Below are 22,782 nucleotides of genomic sequence, written 5' to 3'. Positions count from 1 at the left end.
TCAACGTGACTACGTTGCTACGGGTTTTCAGGCCAGTCCCATGGGTGTAGGGGTGCCCACTGGGGTGCATTCCTCACACCCTGACATGATATACAAGCTCTTGCCTTCTCTTCAATAGCACTGTCCAATCCAGGCCACCAAAAATAGCTTTGTGCAATTTCCTTCGTGCGCACTATTCCACAGTGACCGGAATGTAGCTGTTCTAACATCTGTGATCTCAGTGGTGGTGGGATAATGACACATCTCCCCCACAACAAACAATCAGATTGGATTGATAACTCCATCCTCCTGGACATGTAGGTAGCAAGGTCAGGTGAGACCGGAGAGGTTCGTCAAGATGTTCCATGCATTACCAGGTCCATAACTTGGGACAATACTGGATCAACTCGAGTTGCCTTCTTTACCTGAGTAGTGGTGATGGTTTACCTGTTCAAAGTAAAAGAGTTCCTTCTGGGCAATATCTTGACGTTTAACTGGCAAAGGCAGCCTTGAGAGACCATCCGCATTGCTGTGCAGAGTGGATTTCTGATATTTGATTTCATATGTGTGCGCAGAAAGCAACAATGCCCAACGTTGCATACGACTAGCAGCTAATGGGGGAATGGCTGTGTGGGGTCCAAAAATTGAAGTCAGGGGTCGATGGTCTGTGAGAAGAGTAAACTTCCATCTGAACAGGTACTGATGAAACTTCCGAATTCCAAAAACGATTCCCAATGCCTCACGTTTGATTTGGGCATAGTTAGTTTTTGCTTTGCTTAGAGTGTGTGAAGCAAAAGCAATAGGTCTCTCTTCTCCCGAAGGCATAATGTGTGACATGACTGCTCCCACTCCATAAGGGGATGCATCGCAGGCCAACTGTAGGGGTAAGGATGGATCAAAGTGCATCAGAACTTCAGAATTTAGCAGTGCATCCTTAGCTTTGTTAAATGCAACATCACAGGCTTCAGTCCACTTCCAGGCCATGTTCTGCCCAAGGAGTTCGTGAAGTGGTTTTAGCTGTGTGGCTAATTGTGAGATGAACTTTCCATACTAGTTCAATAGTCCTAGAAATGACTGAAGCTGGCTAACATTTTGAGGACGGGGAGCCTCCACAATAGCCTTAACTTTTGCAGGGGCCTTACGAAGACCTGTAGTATATTCAACAGAGGACTGGAAGAATTCACACTTGTCTTTGTGGTCTTGTAGGCCATACTCTTCCAGTCTTTGTAGGGTAGCCTCTAAATTCTTTAGGTGATCCTCCTCATTCCTTCCAGTGACCAGGATGTCATCCAGATAGCACTGGACTCCTGGCAAGCCACACAAGATCTGGTCCATAGCCCTCTGGAACAGGGCGGGAGCAAATGTTATTCCAAAGGGTAGGCGACAGTATCGATAAAGCCCCTTATATCACAATAGTCAACAGCTCTTGGGACTTTTCATCGACATGCATCTGTAAATACGCTTGACTCAGCTCAATCTTACTGAACTTTTGTCCCCCAGCCAGGCCCGCGAAGAGGTCATTGATGCGGGGAAGCGGGTATTGCTCTGCACACAACACTGGGTTGACAGTGACTTTAAAATCACCGCAAATCCGAAGGGAGCCATCTTTCTTCACTATTGGAACAATTGGAGTTGCCCATGGCTATGGGTAACTGGTATTAGGACTCCATTTGTGACCAGGTGCTCCAGGTCCGCTTCAACCTTCGGCCTGATGGCATATGGCACAGTTCTGGCTTTCAGATATTTTGGTTGACTGTCAGGTTTAATGTTCAATGTTACAGTGATTCCCTTCATACTTCCCAGATCCTCTCCAAAAACAACAGCATGTTTCCTTAGTATAGCAGCAGACTGGTTTCTTCTTCAGTCATTCAGTGCACTTCTGCCCACTTCAGCTGGATCTTCCTAAGCCAAGACCTACCCATTAAGGCTGGGTAATTACCTCTCACCCCAAACAGTGGCAATTTAGCAGCCTATCCATTGAGCTCCACCTTAACATCAATAGTGCCCAACATGTGCACAGCTTCTCCTGTATACGTTTTCAGAACTGTTTTTGTTGCTTTAAGAGGAAGATGCTGTAGCTTTTCTTTATACACGGTCCCAGAGACCAGCGAGATGCCTGCACCGGTATCCAGTTCCATGCATATAGGTTTGCCATCCAACAACGGGGTTACCCAGTATTCGTGTGAGCCCACTGCCAAAGACAAAACGTGGAGTGGCTCTTCTTCTTCTGATGAGGTGTCTCCTTGGTCATCCTGGGTCTGCTCTAGGATATGCAGATTTCCCTTTTTGGTCGGCCAGACCACAAGCCTCTTTCTTTTGTTTACAGGCACACTCAGTGTGTCCCTTTTTGCCACAGTGTCGACACATCAAGGCCTTACACCAGCATTCTGATGCATGGTGACCCGGCTTACCACAGCGGTAACATTCCTGACTCCCCACACTTTTGTGGGGAGGTTCTTGTGACACCTTATGTACCCTAGGGGATGCACCGATGGATTGCGCCTCCTTTGTTGCCAGTTCCATAGAGACCGCAATGTCAACAGCCTTCTGTAAGGTAAGCTGAGCCTCTGTCAATAGGCGCTTCCATATAGCTTCACTGTGCAGGCCACACACTAACCTGTCACGTAGGGCATCATTTAGTATCTCCTTAAATTCACAGTGTTCTGCAAGCTTTCGCAAAGTTGCTACAAATTGTACAACCGTTTTGTCTTCTTTCTGGTCTCTTTTGTGGAATCTATATCTTTCAGCAATAAGACTGCTGTAAAGATATAGATTTAGTCTCTGGCTAAGCAGGGTGTAGTAAGTTGCGTAGCAGGGAGTAGGTCTAAACCCCTACAACACTTAAGAATATTGGCACCTTCTTCTCTTCTGTAATGTCATTTGCGATAACAAAAAGCTCAAAATGCTCAGTATATACATGCCATTGCACTATAGTCTCCTCAAAAGTTTCCAGTGGCCCTGTAAGTGTAGCAATGATTTTAGTTTCAGTTTGCACAGTCAGTGCAAACAAGCCAGTTCTCACCCCCTTCCAGCAGCAAAAAGGTGTTGGGTTTTTTTGTACCTTAACTTCTACTTCCTTCTGTTGCGGGGGCAGCACAGAAATCCCATCCTTGTCACCACGTTGTTATATCCTTGGGGGCAACAGTTCTAGGAAGAAATCACTGGAGACACAGAGAGCTGTAAACCCTGAAAGTAGCCATCTATTACCACACACTGAACTAACCAAAAACCAGCCAAAATTGGCTGGGCTATCCCCTAATAATCTAACTCAGTTGCCATAGCAACACAAGATTCTATTACCACAACAACCAAATACACAAGTGCCATGGAAATGAGAGGCTCCATGTCCCACTCTGAATCCTGAGTCACTCAACGCTCCTAGGTGCTGGGGGTGCTGCCGCACTCCCTGGCTTGAAATAGTTTCCTTTAGATCCAGGGTTTACGGTTTGGTTCAATGGCTCTAGTCTCAGCTCTCCCACTATACAAATTGTTCCAGTGCCCCTGCCAACCTTCTATGTAGAGCTGAATGAAATTATTTTGACAAATAGTAAATTTTTCAGGGCACTGAAACTATTTACAAATTCAGCTCAAATTTGGCAAAGAGTTTGGGCAACTCCCCCTCCTCCCCCCCCAAAAAAAACCCCCAAGTGTCAAAATGGTTCATTTTGGGGGGAAAATTGACATGAACCATTTTGAAGATGTTGTTTCAAAGTAACATTCAAAACAAAATGTCATGTCGATAAGACATTTCATTTCAAAAGGGCTGTACCTTGGGCATGAAGAAGCACTGAATGGTGGTGTGCTGGCAGATCCCATGAGGTACTCTAACAGGACTGGTATCACTATATTATAAAATTTCGTGGACCACAGCACTGGTGGAACGGAGGTTTGCCTGCATCACGGGGTGACCTGTCCTTGCCAATCACCTTATCGATTTCCTCATGGACTCTTCCCGGAAATACTGGGACACTTTACCTGGAAAGGAATATAACCAAGTAGATGTAGTAAAGAACTTGGAACCCAGAATTAAAAGGGGGCTCTCCTGTGTGTCTGCTCCGCAGTCGTCTAAAGGCTCATTAGATAAACTCATAGTAAAAGAAATAAGCTCCTATGAAGAGAGCACATCTGCCTGCCTGGACTGGACCCTGGGTACCTCTCACCCTGCAGCCAGTGCATTATCAACAAGTCACAGGTGCAACCCCTATTGGTGTGAGGGTGCGTGAGATAATAGTTCTGTTCCCATAAAGCACCCTTTCCCCTTCAGGAATCCCTCCCTTGTTCAAACCTCGTCTTACAGCAGCCTTTCCCTGAGCCAAGCCATGGTGGGGGAGGGGACTGAATGTGCCCCCCCCCTTAGATCTTATGAATGTTACTCCTTCAGTTGGGCAGATGGGGGGGCCCTAAAGCGACAGCGCCTCTCTCACACAGGGGCTGAGTGCAGTGAACCCAGAACCCTGCACAACAGTGGGTTAAACTGCTGCCAGAGCCAGACCAGCTTATCCATATGTACAGCTCATCCCAACGGGCATCCCTGCATCCAATAGCTATTTTGGTAGCTGTTAGAATTTACTAGTAGTGAGGGAACGGCATCTATTCGGAAGGGACCATATCATAATCCTCCATGTTTTGCACTGGCTGGTCTTTCTATCCAAGGACCAGCTCCTGTATATTCAATGTAAATAAATTTCCAATAGTTAAACCCAGCTAAGATTCCTCAAATCATGATTTGTGCTTGAATTTTATTTATTTTATTTCACTTCTTAATAGGTATTTGTGACAAAGCGGGACTGTTCTTAATGTTTCCAGTGAATATTGTGGGGGTGCCTCAGTTTCCCCAGGCAGTTCTTAAGTATCTAGGTGGTGGGATAACGGTGTATGATTATTGCAGAGCCCTAGAGGGCAGGTGTATGCAGGGTTCTGGACACAGAGAATGGCCAACACCCTGTTTCCTGGCAACTGATGGCCTGGCCCTTCCCCCCTGCAAGGTGAGAGCTAAAGGGTTGGAAAACAAAGGAATCAGGTGCCCTCCTGGCCCGGGAAAGGGACAAAGCCCAGAGGAGGAGGGGCTGGAGGGGGAGTCAGTTTGGGGCTGGCTGGGGACATGGAGTGAAGTGCAGACGTGGTGGTCTGGCTCACTGCCCCCCAAAATGGACCCAGCTGAGGGGTCCCGTTCTCTGCACCTACAAGCTCTGTTTTAGACCATGTTCCTGCCGTCTAATAAACCTCTGTTTTACTGGCTGGCTGAGAGTCACGTCTGACTGCAAAGTTGGGGTGCAGGACCCTCTGGCTTCCCCAAGACCCCGCCTGGGTGGACTCACTGTGAGAAGCGCACGGAGGGGCAGAGGATGCTGAATGCTCCGAGGTCAGACCCAGGAAGGTGGAAGTTGTGTGAGCTGTGTGTCCTGAAGACAGTCTGCTCATAGAAAGGAAACTTCCCCAGAGTCCTGACGGGCTTAGTAGGGAGCAGTTCCAGAGCATGGCCCGGAGACTCCGTGACAGTATTTCAATGGGGACTATCACCGTAATAGCTTAGGGTGGGACTCACAAGGGGCACTTAACTGCCACTTGTGGTGCCTAAGTCCAACACTTAGATTCTGAATAGCCCTGCTCAGCTGCCTTCCAGCCCTGTAGGTGCCGATGTTCCCTTTGCACCTACGTTTCTACCGGTAAAATCCCCTACACACCAACGCATCAGAGCAGCTAGGCATGTAACTCACATGTAAGCCCCAGCAGGATTCACAAACTAGGCATTCTCCTACCTATCTTGCCTGTGGGCCCTGGTAGCAGCGTTGTCTGTTTAGTCAGCAAGCCTAGTGGTCAGGGCCTGCTGCTCCAGTTTCTTAGTTCAATGTGTCCTGAATCCCTAGGTTGGCTTCCTTGTTAGTAATCCCCTAGCCCTGCCTGTCTCAGGGCTAGGTGCAGGGAGACCCAGTCCCTTACGTTCCACTGAGTCCTGGATCAGGGCCCTGAAGGTGTGGGATGCCCTACATTTGGCCCCCCTCCTGCTCACTTTTCCCTGAATCCTTCCTAACACATACGATGGCTTAGTTTGGGGATTCGCTGCTGTTTCATTATAGTTCTTCGCTTCAGACCCCGCAATCTTAGACTGATGCAGCCAATCCTCCGGTGCCCCTGCCCATGGTTCTCCCTCCCCTGAGGTGATGTCTAAAAAGGTCAGGGCGGAGGGGAAGGGAGCGGGGAAGAAAGACTCACAGCCAGACTTTCTTCATAAGGGCTTCTTCCACAGTGCTCCTCCAGGAAATGGCTTCTCTCCTCCAGGGGCGGCAGGTTAGTATAATTTTTGGTGATGCCCAGAATGGGTCCAAGTCCCGCTGCCCCCTCCAACAACTGCCTAAGGCTCTGGGAGAGAGTTTGGGTGCGGGGGGGGGGGGGTGCAGGCTCTGGGGGGGAGTTTGGGTGTGGAAGGAGTGTGGGCTCTCAGAGGGAGGTGCTGGGTGCAGGCTCCGGGTTGGGGCAGAGGATTGGGGTGCAGGAGGGGGTGTGGGGTGCAGGCTCTGCTCTGGGGCAGGGGGTTGGGGTGTGGGAGAGGGTGAGGGGTGCGGCGCTTACCTCGGGCGGTTCCCGAAAGCAACTCGCACACCCCTCTGGCAGCAGCTCCTGGGGGGGCGGAGGGTGAGGGGGGTCTCTGCGCACCGCTGCTTCCTGGCCAGTGGGAGCTGTGGAGTTGGCATTCGGGGCAGGGGCAGTGCGTGGAGACACCACCATCCTCGGGACCACAGGGACGTGCCGGACGTTTCCAGGAGTGGCGCGGCGTGAGGGCAGGCAGGAAGCCTCCTTAGCCCTGCTGCATTGATGATGGTGACGGCGGCAGCCTGGAGCCCCCAGGCCCTTTTAAATTGTCCAGGGGTGTCAGGCGGGGCCAGGAGACATTCCGGGAGAGGTGCGTAGGGGTGGCAGGTGGGGCCTGGGGAGAGACCGGGCTCCGAACATTGGTGGAGCAGGGCCCTGAATATTCCTGGAGCACAGGCACCACAGGCCCATATAACTCCCCACCCCTGCTCTCCTCCTCTTGCCTGGGCTGCCGTAACTCTCTTTATACGGCTATGTTCCCCAGCAGCATGCACAGCAGTGCCTGAGAGGTAGAGCTTTCCTGCCTCAGTACTGCTCCAACCTCTTCCCTGCCTCGGCCTTAGTGTGGGGTTTGTAAACCCCAGCATAGGCCCAATCTGGTAGATGCACTCAGAGGTTGCCATTAGGTTGATGGCACCAGCTCTTTGGCTCCACTCTGTGTAACTGTTGAGTAACTTAACAGTGTATGGATAAGACTGGGGCCTGGATGAGGGGCCTCTGTCTGAGACTCAGTCAAGAGAAGACTTAGGGTATGTCTACAATGCGAAGCTGTTGACAAAACTTTTGTCTTTCACGGATACTTAAAAAAGCCCCCTCCCCTCGACCCCCCCCACCGTGAAAGACAAAAGTTTTGCCGACGCAAGTGGCAGTGTGACCGCCGCTTTGTTGGCAGTAGTGCTCTATTTTTCTTTCATAATGAAGGCTGAAATCATCACATATCCACCTGACACCAGGGGCTGGGGCTTTAAGGTAAACAATAATTATCATGAGGCTCATGACAAAATCATGAGAGTTGGCAACGCTGCTTTCACTTCTGTTTAAAGGCTAGTTACTTTCCAGAAGGCTCTTAAATATAATACTACAGTGATTGAGTTGCAGTTCTCACAAGAGAATATTTAAAACCAAACACCAAGAAAATTCCACATTTTAAAGTTGAGAAAAAACTGGAGACTTTTCAGGTATATGAGGGCCACTGCAGGCAGGAAAGGAAAATAAACAGGCACAGGAGCTCTGGGCAGCTCTTCCTCTTGAAAGATAGTTGGAGGGTCAAATCTTCTCATCCTTAATCCATTAAAACTTCTATTGTCATCAGCGCCTCCACTCATAGATATTAACACCTGCTCAATAACTATACGCTTCCTACTTACATATCTGAACCATCTTATCCAGGGTTACACATTTTATACACATTGGCTCAGGGACTATATTTTCTGCCATATTCTGAACCATAGGTGCTGACTTTTGTTTTTGCTGGTGGGCGCTTTGGAAGAGGTGTGTGTGTTTGGGAGGTGGAGGGGCAGTCTGCCAGTATTGGGGGGGGAGACTATTTTCAGCATATTTATACACTTTCATATGCTAGTTTTTGCATGTGTCTAGCATTGGCATCTTTACTATTTTAATAATGATTACATTGTTATGAACTACATAATTACATTATGATGAATTACAGTAGATTAAAATCATTGCAATCACCAACAAGCTGTCTTCACTAAGGTCCCAGTTTAAAGACATTATGTCTCACTGAAGCTTTCTGGATGAAACCGTCAGCAATCTTATTTACATCTAGTTCCCTGGTATGATCTTGATGCAAGTTAAGGACATAGGCGGCGAGTTATATGGGCTCGTGGAGCCCTGGCACCAGGAATATTCAGAGCTGGGGGCCCTGCTCCACCAATATTTGGAGCTGGGTCTCTCCCCCGGCCCTGCCTGGAGCGGGCCCTGGCCCCCACCCCGCTGCCTCAGAGCGCCCTGCACCCCTCCCAGAGCGCCCCTGCCGCCAGAAGGGAAGCTTGCCTGCACCCACTGCTGTTGTCTATGGTAACAAGAGACGCTGGCAGCAGTTTGAGGCAGGCAGCTGACTGCTGGAGGGGGAAGAGGCACCCATGTGCTTGGCAGCCCTCTTCCCCCCCTCACCCAGGAGGGGACCTCACTCACCTGAGCAGCTGCTGGGGCTTCAGTGAGTATTTGATCTTGTGATCTGCCCTTCTCCCTCCTGCAGCCACCACTCCTGCCCCACACTGGGCAAGGGACAGCTCCATCCCCCACCCCCAGTGAGGCTATGGTCAGGGGCAGCAGCATGGGAGGCCACACATGATGGCAGCCCCCCCCCCGCCCAGTACCCACCATAGGGGATGCGAGGGGGCTTCCTGGACCTGAGTGGGACCGTAGGAGCATGTGCAGAGTGAGTGTGCTGGGGGGGGGGGGAAGAGGAGGGGTCCCTCACCCGGAGCTCGCTGCTGCTGGCGGGGGGGAGGGGGGAGGGCGTGGTGGAAAGAGTCCTCTCTGACCCTAGCTGTGGAGCAGCCTGTCTGCACCCCAAGCGCCTCGTCCCCCGGCCCTGCCCCACCCCAGAGCCTGCGCCGCCAGCACCCCAACCCTGAGTCCCAGCCTTGAGCCCCCTCCTCAGTGTGAACCCCTCATCCCCAACCCCACCCCAGAGCCCTGACCTGAGGGGGAAAACACGCAATTTAAATTTGGTGATCAGTTTGGGGTATGATCGTGTTTAGCACAATACTTGATTATTTTACACCCTTTAAAGTATATAATTGGTTGTATACAGGTGTTATGAAGTGGGAATGTTCTTAATGTTTCCTCTGAATACTGTGTGGGTGCCTCAGTTTCCTCTATGCACTTCTTAAGGATCTAGGTGGTGGGATAAGGGTGTGTGCAGGGCCGGTGCAACCACTAGGTGAACTAGGCAGTCGCCACGGGCACCAAGTGGTTGGGGGCGGCCAAAAGTGCACTCTGGGGAGGCGGTGGAGCGGAGGTGAGCTGGGGCAGGGGGGCGCGGGGAGAGCCACCTGCAGCAAGTAATGGGGGGCGGGGCGGCGCACAGGAGAACCGCTCCCCGCCCCAGCTCACCTCTGCTCCGCCTCCTCCCCTGAGCATGCTGCCCCGCTCTGCTTCTCTCCCTTCCAGGCTTGCATGCCAAACAGCTGATTGGCGCCACAAGCCTGGGAGGCGGGAGAAGCAGCAGTGTTCTCGGGGAGGAGGTGGAGCAGAGGTGAGCTGGGGCGGGGAGTTGCTGTACGGGGCTCCCCAGGCCGAGGGAGGGGGCAGCGGGGAGTTGCCACACACCTCCCCGGGCCAAGGGGAAGGAGGGAGGGAGGGAGAGGGCAGCGGGGAGCTGCCGCAGGGGGGCGCCTCAGGGCGAGGGGGGGGGCGGGGAGCTGCCGCAGGGCTGGGGGAGGGGGCGGGCACAAGGTGGAAGTTTCGCCTAGGGCGCGAAACGTCCTTGCACCGGCCCTGGGTGTGCAATTGTTGTAGAGCTCAAGAGGGCCAGTTTGGTGCTGTCTACAGAGAGAATGGCTGACACTCTGTCTCCTGGCAACTGATGGCCTGGGCCCCTCCCCTGCAAGGTGCCAACTGAAAGTGCTGGAGAACAAAGAGATCAGGTGGCCTCCTTGTCCAGAAAAGACACAAAGGTCAGAGGAGGGGATGGAGGCAATGTCAGTTTGGAGCTGGCTGGGGAAACGGGGAGAGGCCCAGAACTTGGGTCTGGGCTCCCCACTCCCCAAGTTGGAACTGACTGAGGGGTCCTGTTTTCTGTACCTACAACAAGCTCTGTTTTATACTGTGTTCCTTCTGTTTTACCAGCTGGCTGAGAGTCATGTCTGACAGTGGAGTTGGGGTGCAGGGCCCTCTGGCTTCCCCAGGAGCCCCGCCCAGGCGGACTCGCTGCAGGAGGTGCATGGTGTGGCAGACAGCATCACACCGGCTCTCTAGGGCTCTACAACAATCACACACCCTTATCCCACCACCTAGATCCTTAAGAAATGCATAGGGGAAACTGAGGCACCCACACAGTATTCAGAGAAAACATTAAGAACATTCCCACTTTGTCACAACAGGTACAACAAAATATAATATACGGAAGCAGGCGAGTGCTGCTTCTGACTTTCCACTTTTAATTGACTCTTGAAATCTTGTGGTGCCGGCACATTGTAGCTTCATGTTATCCCAGCAACAAATTCTTGATTTTTAGGACAGCTAACAATCAACAACCCTAACCCTAACCCTAACCCTATATTTGTTTTAATTTTAGAAAGTATTTGCTTTTGAGGGTTGTCGATCAAAGAGTGCTTGGTTGTTTCCGTATTCAAAAGAGTATTAATAACATTGATATTCTTAGTTAAATAATTTTTTCTTACGATAGTGATATTGTGCAATAAAGGGAAACTGTTAAACGCTTATGGTTTCCAGTCCATTTTTACATTATTTAATAAAATATATATCGGCTTACAGGGTGGGTGGGTCGGTGGGGGGACTAGACCCATTCTGGGCACCACCAAAAATTATACAAACCTGCTGCCCCGGTTAAGGACAGCTACTTTATTCAGTTGCGTCTGTCCCATGGATGACTGGAGTTAATTTTTAAGTCTTCTGAAGCTGGAGAATGAGTTCAGGATTATACAGGCACAGTGAGAGGGATTCTTATAAATTTGCAGTACTGTGGAAACATAGTGCTTCCAGAGTACTGCAAATGACTCCAAGATCTCTTTCTTGATGGGTAACAGTTAATTTAGGCACCATCATTTGGTATGTATAATTGGGATTATATTTGCCATGTGCATTACTTTGCATTTAATATTGAATTTCATCTGCCATTTTGTTGCCAAGTCACCCAGTTTTGTGGGATCCCTTTGTAACTCTTTGCAGTCTGTTTTGGACTTAACTATCTTGAGTAATTTTGTATCATCTGCAAACTTTGCCACCTCACTGTTTACCCCTTTTTGCAGATCATTTATTAATATGTTGAGCAGCACCGGTCCCCGTACAGACCCCAGGGGGACAATACCATTTACTTCTCTTCATTCTGAAAATGGACCATTTATTCCAACCCTTTGTTTCCTATCATGTAACTTATGTGCCTGGGAATGCTTTCAGGCTCATCTCACCATCCAGCCACCCGCTGCCCTGTCTCCAGCCACCCCCGCACCCGCTACCTGCAGCCAGCCCCTGCCTCCAGCTACCCCCTGCCCTGCCTCCAGCTACCCCCGCACCCCCTGCCTGCAGCCAGCCTCCGCCTCCAGCCACCCCCTGCCGCACCCCCTGCCTGCAGCCAGCCCCTGCCTCCAGCCACCCCCTGCCCTGCCTCCAGCCACCCCCGCACCCCCTGCCTGCAGCCAGCCCCCGTCTCCAGCCACCCCCTGCCCTGCCTCCAGCCACCCCTGCACCCCCTGCCTGCAGCCAGCCCCCGTCTCCAGCCACCCCCTGCCCTGCCTCCAGCCACCCCCGCACCCCCTGCCTGCAGCCAGCCCCCGTCTCCAGCCACCCCCTGCCGCACCCCCTGCCCTGCCTCCAGCCACCACTGCACCCCCTGCCTGCAGCCACCCCCTACCCTGCCTCCAGCCACCCCTGCCGCACCTCCGCCCTGCCTCCAGCCACCCCCTGCTGCACCCCCTGCCCTGCCTCCAGGCCCTGCCGCACCACCTGCCCTGCCCGCAGGAAGCCCACGTCTCCAGCCACCCCCGCACCTCCTGCCTGCAGCCAGCCCCCATCTCCAGCCACCCCCTACCCTGCCTCCAGCCACCCCCTGCCGCACCCCCTGCCCTGCCTCCAGCCACCCCCGCACCTCCTGCCCGCAGCCCGCCCCCGTCTCCAGCCACCCCCTGCTCTGTCTCCAGCCACCCGCGTACCCCCTGCCCACAGCCAGCCCCGGCCGCACCCCCTGCCCTGCCCACAGCCAGTCCCTGTCTCCAGCCACCCCTGCACACCCTGCCTGCAGCCAGCCCGTCTCCAGCCACCCCTGCACACCCTGCCTACAGCCAGCCCCTGCCGCACGCACCCCCCTGCCCTGCCCGCATCAGCCTGTCTCCAGCCACCCCCTGCCCTGCCCGCACCAGCCCCTGCAGCACCCCCTGCCCTGCCTTCAGCCAGCCCTTGTCTCCAGCCACCCCCGCACCCCCTGCCCGCAGCCAGCCTCTGCCGCATCCCCTGCCCTGCCCGCAGCCAGCCCCTGTCTCCAGCCAGCCCTGCATCCCCCTGCCCTGCCTGCAGCCAGCCCCTACCTCCAGTCAGCCCCTGCCCTGTCTCCAGTCAGCCCCACACCCCCTTGCCTCCAGCTAACCCCGCACCCTCCTGTCTCCAGCCAGCTCTGCACCCCCTGCTCTGCCCACAGCCAGCCCTGCACCCCCTGCCTCCAGCTAGCCCTGCCCCACGCCCCTGTCTGCAGCTGGCCCCACATCCACTGGTATCCTGCAGTTCCCAGGGCACTAACCCTGCACACCTGCTTCAATGAGGGGGGCAGGGAGCAGCTGGGACCCACACATGTGCACACCCTAGGGTGACCAGACAGCGAGTGTGAAAAATCAGGACAGGGGGTGGGGGGTAATAGGAGCCTATATAAGAAAAAGACCCCAAAATTGGGACTGTCCCTATAAAATCGGGACATCTGGTCACCCTAGCACACCCCCCAGGGAGTGGTGCGGACCCACACATGTGAAACGGAGCTCATTTCTAGTTCAGGCCCATCTTTTTAAAAAAGAACTTTAGGCAGGGTTAACATACATCCGTATTTTCCCAGACAGGTCAGGCTTTTTGGTTCTTAAATCACCGTCCTGGGAAAATATGGACGTATGGTAACCCTGGTGGTACAAAAAATACATACTGGGGCACATCCCTTAAATCAGAACTTTTTATAGGGAACAGCTCATCACTGCATAAAACCCTAAGAATCTGAGGCATAAACACATTTGATACTCATATGACACTTTCTCCTTCCTTCCTTTTTCTCAAACTCAGAACAAAAAATGACAAAACAAAATGGTTTTCAGTTAAAATGTAAAATTGCACAGCAGCCATTGCTCTATAACCCAGCCTGGGGCAGAACCTGCCACCTCTTGGGAGTTAAGTGATCCCCTCTCATCTGACTCTCATTCTCTCTCTTTCTTTCTTCATCCTTCCTGACCTCTGTGCTGCTTTTCATGCTGTCAACGATGACATCCTTCCCAAGTGCCTGGGACCTTTTCCTGGAGTCTCAGAGAACTGGCTGCCTTGGTTTTGCTCCCATCTATCAGAGTTCTCTTTTTTTGCAGCATGCAGCAGAGCGAAAGAGGCTGGTCTGCTGGATAGGGAGCTACCCCTGAAAGACCTGGGCTCTGCTCCCCCCATGGATTTCCTGTGTGACCTCAGGCCAGTGGGTTAGGGACAGAGTTTCAAAACCTTTTAGGCATCCAAAGATGCAGCTGGGTATCTAGTGGGGCTTACAAAGCACCTAACCTTCCCACTAGGTGCCTAAATAGCTTTGAAAATCTGGCCTTTAGTCTGTGTGTGCCTCAGTACCCCATCTGTACAATGGGGATAAGAGCACTGCTCTACCTCACTGAGTGGCTGTGAGGAGAACTAGGTTAGATAGTGTGAGGGGCCACATAAGTACTACATGTAGAGTGGGAACCTCTCTATACACTGCTATATCTTCCTTGGGTTTTGTCCCCTTCACCTATGCCCCCAAATCTCCCCCTTTTCTGAATGAAACCTTGGCTCAGACGACTTGGTTGTACTTCTTGAGTCCCCTGTGTTCTCTCCAAAAAAACTCTCCCTCCCTCCCCCCACCCCCAACAGAGGGACTCCTGTTTTACAAAAAGAAAAGGAGTACTTGTGGCACCTTAGAGACTAACCAATTTATTTGAGCATAAGCTTTTGTGAGGAAAGGGGGAGAAAACCTTTTGAAGTGATAAACACCCATTTTTTCATGGTCTGTGTGTATAAAAACAGGCTCACTGCATTTTCCACTTTTATGCATCCGATGAAGTGAGCTGTAGCTCACGAAAGCTCATGCTCAAATAAATTGGTTAGTCTCTAAGGTGCCACAAGTACTCCTTTTCTTTTTGCGGATACAGACTAACACGGCTGTTACTCTGAAACCTGTCCTAATTACCACTTGCTTGCTGGATAAACCACTTGCTAATTACCAAGTTTTACAAGCTTGACTGCCAGATCCTTAATTTAATCACCAGCCCTTTTTTATCTTGATCACCCTGTCTCTGTAAACAAAATACTCACTCCCTGCCCGAGGGGCACCTCTCCTCTGCACTAATGCTGTGCTGTAGTTAAGAGCTTCACCTGGGAGCACACCTCCTGTACAAAACTCAGGGAGAGAGGGAGTCCCTTGCGCCCTCCTGAATGGCGCCCCTGCCCTTTCTTTCTGATACAGACCTCACACTTAATACTTAAAAAGTCATTGCACTAGAGAGAGAGGTTGACTGTATAGTGCAGTGATTCAGGCACTTACCTCAGATATGGGAGTCACAAGTTCAAGGCCCTGGTCTATTGAATATTTAAGTATTTATACAAAATGGAATATCTTCAATGGGAGAGATTAAGAAAAACCCACTCCATGGTACCCCCTTCTCCCAGTGATTATGGTACTCGCCTAGGAGACCTAGATTCAAGTCTCTGGTCCTCTGAGGCAGTGTAGAAATTTGAACCTGGGTCTTCTACATCCTAAGTGAGTGCTGTAACCACTGGGTTATTCGACATAAGAGCTCCTCCTCCTCCAGCTGTGTTTTATGTGGGGCCTGAAACAGTAAACATGCTCTAAGGCAGCCTCTGAGTACACCTCCAGGATAGGCCCCACAGGCAAGATAGCTGGGGAAATGCCTAGTTTGTGAATCCTGCTAGGGCTTAAGCATGAGTTGCTTCTCACTTGCAATGCTGGAATGCCTGACTTCATGGGATCTTTGGGTGGCTGTGAAGACCCCCTACAAGACAGACATATATACAGCAACACACTCTAAAAATCTGATTGGACATTTATTTCTAATACAAATCACCAATGGGCCAGAACTGGTGGGGGAAAAAGATGCTACTGAATTGAATGTGTAACATATATAGTACACAAGTGCCCTAGATATGTGGCTGCAGCCTGCCTGCTTGACACCAGTGGATTGCATGCTCATGGATCTAGCTGGAAGGAAAATCCTGTCTTGTGAGTGTCTGTCCTAAATGGACACAAATCAGATGTCAAGAATTATAACATTCGTAAACCAGTCGGAGAACACTTCAATCTCTCTGATCACGCGATTACAGACATGAAAGTTGCGATATTACAACAAAAATACTTCAAATCCAGACTCCAGCGAGAGACTGTTGAATTGGAATTCATTTGCAAATTAACTTAGGCTTGAATAGAGACTGGGAGTGGCTAAGTCATTATGCAAGGTAACCTATTTCCCCTTGTTTTTTCCTACCCGCCCCTTTAACAAGACGTTCTTGTTAAACCCTGGATTTCTGCTGGAAATGGCCCACCTTGATTATCATACACATTGTAAGGAGAGTGGTCACTTTAGATAAGCTATTACCAGCAGGAGAGTGGGGTGGGAGGAGGTATTTTTTCATGCTTTGTGTGTATAAAAAGATATTCTACACTTTCCACAGTATGCATCCGATGAAGTGAGCTGTAGCTCACGAAAGCTTATGCTCAAATAAATTGGTTAGTCTCTAAGGTGCCACAAGTACTCCTTTTCTTTTTGCGAATACAGACTAACACGGCTGTTACTCTGAAACCTGTCCTAATTACCACTTGCTTGCTGGATAAACCACTTCATTATGGGTTAATGTCTACACAAGGAATGTAGATCAAGTGGGGATAGCTTCCCAAGCAGCATGATTTCACACCTTATTCTATCACTTTGGGAAGCTATCTCCCATGCGACCTACATCTCTCCATAGGCATTACTTACCATCACTGCTACATTTATGGTTTACTCCCTTGCTTGAAAATGTGGAGAAAAATATGCTCACTGTTCCTACTGTTTACATGTATTCTTGGTGTCACATATATAATGCCTCCAAATTGCTGTGCGCAGAGAGCAGGAAGATGGCAGTGATAGAACCAAGCCGGGGGCAGAAAGAGACGTGTAGAATTCTTGGTAAGCAGACATGAGATTTTAATCCAAACCACATTGAACAACGTCAGTTCAAAGGTAGGATACCAAAGAGTCAGATGCCACAATGCACGTTACACCAAACCTCACGTGCCACCAGTTAGTGAATTATTATACATCATTATTATTATACATTATACAGGGGGATTCCTGTCAAACTCTGTGCACCTCTGCCAGTTGGCATCAGGAGGTGCCTCCCTCCCTCATGTTACATACTGCAGATGCTGGAAATGGAGCTATGCCCTTTTCCTTTTACAGAGGTTGGGCCACCCTTCACTACCACTCCCCTGCAGTTTGTATTGTCTGGGCAGAGGAGGGACTACAGAGCAATTCTGGCCAAGGAGCTCCAAGCTGTCACAGTAGCAAGAGAGGGGCGGGTGTTTGAGAAATAAACCGAGAGCGAGAGAAGGGGAATGGGTGGAGGAAACTGGGGAGACAGAAATAGCAAAGAGTGAGAGAACAGGAGCAGGAAAAAGAGGCAGGGGAGAGGTAAAGACACGGGGAGGAGAGCAAAGAGAGATCATGGAGCTGCTCCTGTGGCTCTGGTCCCAGCTTCGATCCTGCGGGAACAACCTCCCAGCCCTGGGCATAGCCCTCACAGTCTTAGCTCTGCTGTTTGATTTCCTGAAGCGCAGGAAGCCCTGGAGTCGCTACCCACCAGGGCCGAGCTCTCTGCCCTTCCTTGGGACCATGCTGCAGATTGACTTCCACAACCCGCACATCTCCTTTACCCAGGTCAGTGCCAGAGGGGCTGGAGAGCTCAGCATGCTGGGAGGGGGACTGGTGTGGGCTGATGGTTCGTTAATGTAGCTGGTGCGGGCTGGACGGGTTATTTTACCGGCCTGGGGCTTTTCCAACACAGTAGCCGTCAGTCCCCCTAGGGGAGGAGGGGCTCTAACGCTCTCCGATTACAGATGAACCTCAAAGATAGGAACACCAGAGTTGTGGACTTACCGGTCAACCGGACACCCTCTGGAACCGGAAGTCCTCAATGAATCAGGCAGGCAGCAGCCCAGACCCGCCCCCCCCTGCCCCCAAAAGCAAATACCTTACTGCCTGGGGCTCAGGGCTTCAGCCAAGGGGGTTGGGGCTGTAGCTGTAGGGTGGGGGAATCAGGGCTGGGGGGACTCGGGGCTTCTGACCCTCGGGAGCACCGGGGCTCAGGGCTTTAGACGCGGGAGAGATGGGGCTGCTAGCTCTGTTCCCAGCTTCAGCCCTGGGGGGGGGGGCGCCAGGGCTCAGGGCTTTAGCCAGCAGGGGAGCACTGGTTTCAGCCCCAGCGCTCTCACTGTAGCTAAAGTCCCAAGCCCTGGCGCCCCCTGCTGAAGCTGGGAACGGAGCCATGGGGAGCCCAAGCGCCCCCTGCGGGCTGGGGCAGAAGCCAGGAGCAGAGACACGGGGCTGAAGCCCCTCCCCCCCAGGTCTAAAGCCCTGAGCCCTGGTGCTCCTGCTGGGCAGAAGCCCTGAGCGCTCTGCCCGCCCTGGACCTCGACTCGAGGGTCAGAAGCTCCGACTCTCCCCGCCCCAGCCCTGACTCCACCGCCCACCCTGCAGCTGCAACCCCAACCCCAACGCCCCCTGTGGCTGATGTCCCTAACCTCTTCTTCAGAGTTACAGATGACAATCTCCATTCCCAAGGTGTCCCTAACTGCAAGGTTCTCCTGTATCTGCTTTGGCTTTGCTCTGGCTCTAGAATCCAGAGGGCAACATTCCACTCCCGAGTCCAGGCGAATTCTCTGCAAATGTGATAGCACTGGAGGAGAGTGATACTTACACACACACACTCTCTCTCTCTCTCTCTCTCTTTACCTTCTCCCTGTAATTTCAGTTGGAGAAGTATTGTACTGGGCTGTTGCACAATAGCACTGTTAAACAGATGCTGCATTCCGCCTCCGAGATGGCTGCACTTCAGTGGTCCCTTTATGTACCATCTGTATCCTCTGGGATGAAAAGGGCTAGTGAAAGATTTATTGTATATGAAAATGCATTTGTCTCTGCTCAGATCCATTCATTCAAAAGTTTCTCTGGTTTTGGGATGTGGCTGCATGGACGACAGTCTTCCTTGTAGAAATGATTAAGAATCTCAGCAAAAGTGAACAAAACCGTAATCTCCAGAATATGCTTTTATGTAATCTCCAGGAAACTTTAGGATGTGCTTGTTGGCTGTGTCTGTGCTAACAAGAGCACACACAACCTCTGCAGGGTTAGTTGTTGCAAGTGAATGCTTTGTCCTGTCTGGGAAACTATTGATGTAGTTTGTGGCAACTAAATCATATTATATGTTGTGACTGTGGTTGCCAAATGCCAGAGGCCCCTTTTCTAGGCTGGTACCTTTCAACATTCCAGTCAAGAGAAACTGGGTCTGGTTCTTGTTTTCACCATGCAGTAGAAAGAGCTTTTGAGTTTCCAGATCAAATCGGATTATGACAATGCTAGCAACAACACTTTTGACCTGTAGCTGCTTTTAACTCCACATTTTTAGTAACAACATATTATTCCCTTTTCTGTCCCTATTTCCATTTCACACAATTTCGTTTTGCTTTTTTGCATTTCTCACAGAATGGAAACGAAAACAGCTCCTTTTACTTGCAGAATCATGGAAATCAAAGACAGAAATGGCCTATTCTTATCCACCCCTCTCCCTTCTAGTGGTATGCCCCTAAGGGCTTTATCCAGTTTTAATGACCAGCAATGAGGCTTTCATCACTTCTCCTAGGAAACTTCCCCAGTCTGATATGCCTCTCACTGAGGATTTGTTTCTTGATGTCCAGAGTAAATTTTCCTTTATTTATTTTCCACTGAATGCATCCGATGAAGTGAGCTGTAGCTCACGAAAGCTTATGCTCAAATAAATTTGTTAGTCTCTAAGGTGCCACAAGTACTCCTTTTCTTTTTGCGAATACAGACTAACACGGCTGCTACTCTGAAACCTTTATTTAGGATTTCCCTACACACCAAATAGATGTGCGGCGCTTACCTCGGGCGGCTCCCGAAAGCAACTCGCACACCCCTCTGGCAGCAGCTCCTGGGGGGGCGGTGGGTGAGGGGGGTCTCTGCGCACCGCTGCTTCCTGGCCAATGGGAGCTGTGGAGTTGGCACTCGGGGCAGGGGCAGTGCGTGGAGACACCACCATCCTCGGGACCACAGGGACGTGCCGGACGTTTCCAGGAGTGGCGCGGCGTGAGGGCAGGCAGGAAGCCTTCTTAGCCCTGCTGCATTGATGATGGTGACGGCGGCAGCCTGGAGCCCCCAGGCCCTTTTAAATTGTCCAGGGGTGTCAGGCGGGGCCAGGAGACATTCCGGGAGAGGTGCGTAGGGGTGGCAGGTGGGGCCTGGGGAGAGACCGGGCTCCGAACATTGGTGGAGCAGGGCCCTGAATATTCCTGGAGCACAGGCACCACAGGCCCATATAACTCCCCACCCCTGCTCTCCTCCTCTTGCCTGGGCTGCCGTAACTCTCTTTATACGGCTATGTTCCCCAGCAGCATGCACAGCAGTGCCTGAGAGGTAGAGCTTTCCTGCCTCAGTACTGCTCCAACCTCTTCCCTGCCTCGGCCTTAGTGTGGGGTTTGTAAACCCCAGCATAGGCCCAATCTGGTAGATGCACTCAGAGGTTGCCATTAGGTTGATGGCACCAGCTCTTTGGCTCCACTCTGTGTAACTGTTGAGTAACTTAACAGTGTATGGATAAGACTGGGGCCTGGATGAGGGGCATCTGTCTGAGACTCAGTCAAGAGAAGACTTAGGGTATGTCTACAATGCGAAGCTGTTGACAAAACTTTTGTCTTTCACGGATACTTAAAAAAGCCCCCTCCCCTCGACCCCCCCCCACCGTGAAAGACAAAAGTTTTGCCGACGCAAGTGGCAGTGTGACCGCCGCTTTGTTGGCAGTAGTGCTCTATTTTTCTTTCATAATGAAGGCTGAAATCATCACATATCCACCTGACACCAGGGGCTGGGGCTTTAAGGTAAACAATAATTATCATGAGGCTCATGACAAAATCATGAGAGTTGGCAACGCTGCTTTCACTTCTGTTTAAAGGCTAGTTACTTTCCAGAAGGCTCTTAAATATAATACTACAGTGATTGAGTTGCAGTTCTCACAAGAGAATATTTAAAACCAAACACCAAGAAAATTCCACATTTTAAAGTTGAGAAAAAACTGGAGACTTTTCAGGTATATGAGGGCCACTGCAGGCAGGAAAGGAAAATAAACAGGCACAGGAGCTCTGGGCAGCTCTTCCTCTTGAAAGATAGTTGGAGGGTCAAATCTTCTCGTCCTTAATCCATTAAAACTTCTATTGTCATCAGCGCCTCCACTCATAGATATTAACACCTGCTCAATAACTATACGCTTCCTACTTACATATCTGAACCATCTTATCCAGGGTTACACATTTTATACACATTGGCTCAGGGACTATATTTTCTGCCATATTCTGAACCATAGGTGCTGACTTTTGTTTTTGCTGGTGGGCGCTTTGGAAGAGGTGTGTGTGTTTGGGAGGTGGAGGGGCAGTCTGCCAGTATTGGGGGGGGAGACTATTTTCAGCATATTTATACACTTTCATATGCTAGTTTTTGCATGTGTCTAGCATTGGCATCTTTACTATTTTAATAATGATTACATTGTTATGAACTACATAATTACATTATGATGAATTACAGTAGATTAAAATCATTGCAATCACCAACAAGCTGTCTTCTAAGGTCCCAGTTTAAAGACATTATGTCTCACTGAAGCTTTCTGGATGAAACCGTCAGCAATCTTATTTACATCTAGTTCCCTGGTATGATCTTGATGCAAGTTAAGGACATAGGCGGCGAGTTATATGGGCTCGTGGAGCCCTGGCACCAGGAATATTCAGAGCTGGGGGCCCTGCTCCACCAATATTTGGAGCTGGGTCTCTCCCCCGGCCCTGCCTGGAGCGGGCCCTGGCCCCCACCCCGCTGCCTCAGAGCGCCCTGCACCCCTCCCAGAGCGCCCCTGCCGCCAGAAGGGAAGCTTGCCTGCACCCACTGCTGTTGTCTATGGTAACAAGAGACGCTGGCAGCAGTTTGAGGCAGGCAGCTGACTGCTGGAGGGGGAAGAGGCACCCATGTGCTTGGCAGCCCTCTTCCCCCCCTCACCCAGGAGGGGACCTCACTCACCTGAGCAGCTGCTGGGGCTTCAGTGAGTATTTGATCTTGTGATCTGCCCTTCTCCCTCCCACAGCCACCACTCCTGCCCCATACTGGGCAAGGGACAGCTCCATCCCCCACCCCCAGTGAGGCTATGGTCAGGGGCAGCAGCATGGGAGGCCACACATGATGGCAGCCCCCCCCCCGCCCAGTACCCACCTTAGGGGATGCGAGGGGGCTTCCTGGACCTGAGTGGGACCGTAGGAGCATGTGCAGAGTGAGTGTGCTGGGGGGGGGGAAGAGGAGGGGTCCCTCACCCGGAGCTCGCTGCTGCTGGCGGGGGGGAGGGGGGAGGGCGTGGTGGAAAGAGTCCTCTCTGACCCTAGCTGTGGAGCAGCCTGTCTGCACCCCAAGCGCCTCGTCCCCCGGCCCTGCCCTACCCCAGAGCCTGCGCCGCCAGCACCCCAACCCTGAGTCCCAGCCTTGAGCCCCCTCCTCAGTGTGAACCTCTCATCCCCAACCCCACCCCAGAGCCCTGACCTGAGGGGGAAAACACGCAATTTAAATTTGGCGATCAGTTTGGGGTATGATCGTGTTTAGCACAATACTTGATTATTTTACACCCTTTAAAGTATATAATTGGTTGTATACAGGTGTTATGAAGTGGGAATGTTCTTAATGTTTCCTCTGAATACTGTGTGGGTGCCTCAGTTTCCTCTATGCACTTCTTAAGGATCTAGGTGGTGGGATAAGGGTGTGTGCAGGGCCGGTGGCACACACACACCCCTCCCCCCAGTTTTGTGAACTAGTTACATGCAGTGTTGCCAATTTAGTGATTGTTTGGAAATGTGAATTGAAATTGAAACATTAATACACACTTTAAAAGCATATACATTGTATAATAAAATACGTGTATCTGAAAAAGTATAATAGATTTGAAAAGTATGAACATAGACTAGCTTCCTTATACAGCTGTTGTTTTTAT

At 51.2% G+C, this 22,782-nt stretch overlaps 1 protein-coding gene across 1 annotated transcript in view; it reads left to right on the top strand.

Annotated features, from left to right (window-relative positions):
* Window positions 1–17,198: 17,198 nt before the first annotated feature.
* LOC141986144 (cytochrome P450 2D14-like) overlaps window positions 17,199–22,782 on the top strand; it is a 30,128-nt gene continuing 24,544 nt past the window's right edge. Inside the window, exon 1 of the mRNA XM_074950362.1 lies at window positions 17,199–17,411. Within this exon, the coding sequence (XP_074806463.1) occupies window positions 17,199–17,411 (213 nt within the window). The remainder of the gene's footprint in view (window positions 17,412–22,782) is intronic.

Source organism: Natator depressus, chromosome 1 (genome assembly GCF_965152275.1).
Source record: "Natator depressus isolate rNatDep1 chromosome 1, rNatDep2.hap1, whole genome shotgun sequence".
NCBI lineage: Eukaryota > Metazoa > Chordata > Testudines > Cheloniidae > Natator > Natator depressus.
The sequence above is the reverse complement of the archived record's forward strand: the minus strand, read 5'-3'. Positions and strand labels throughout refer to the sequence as shown.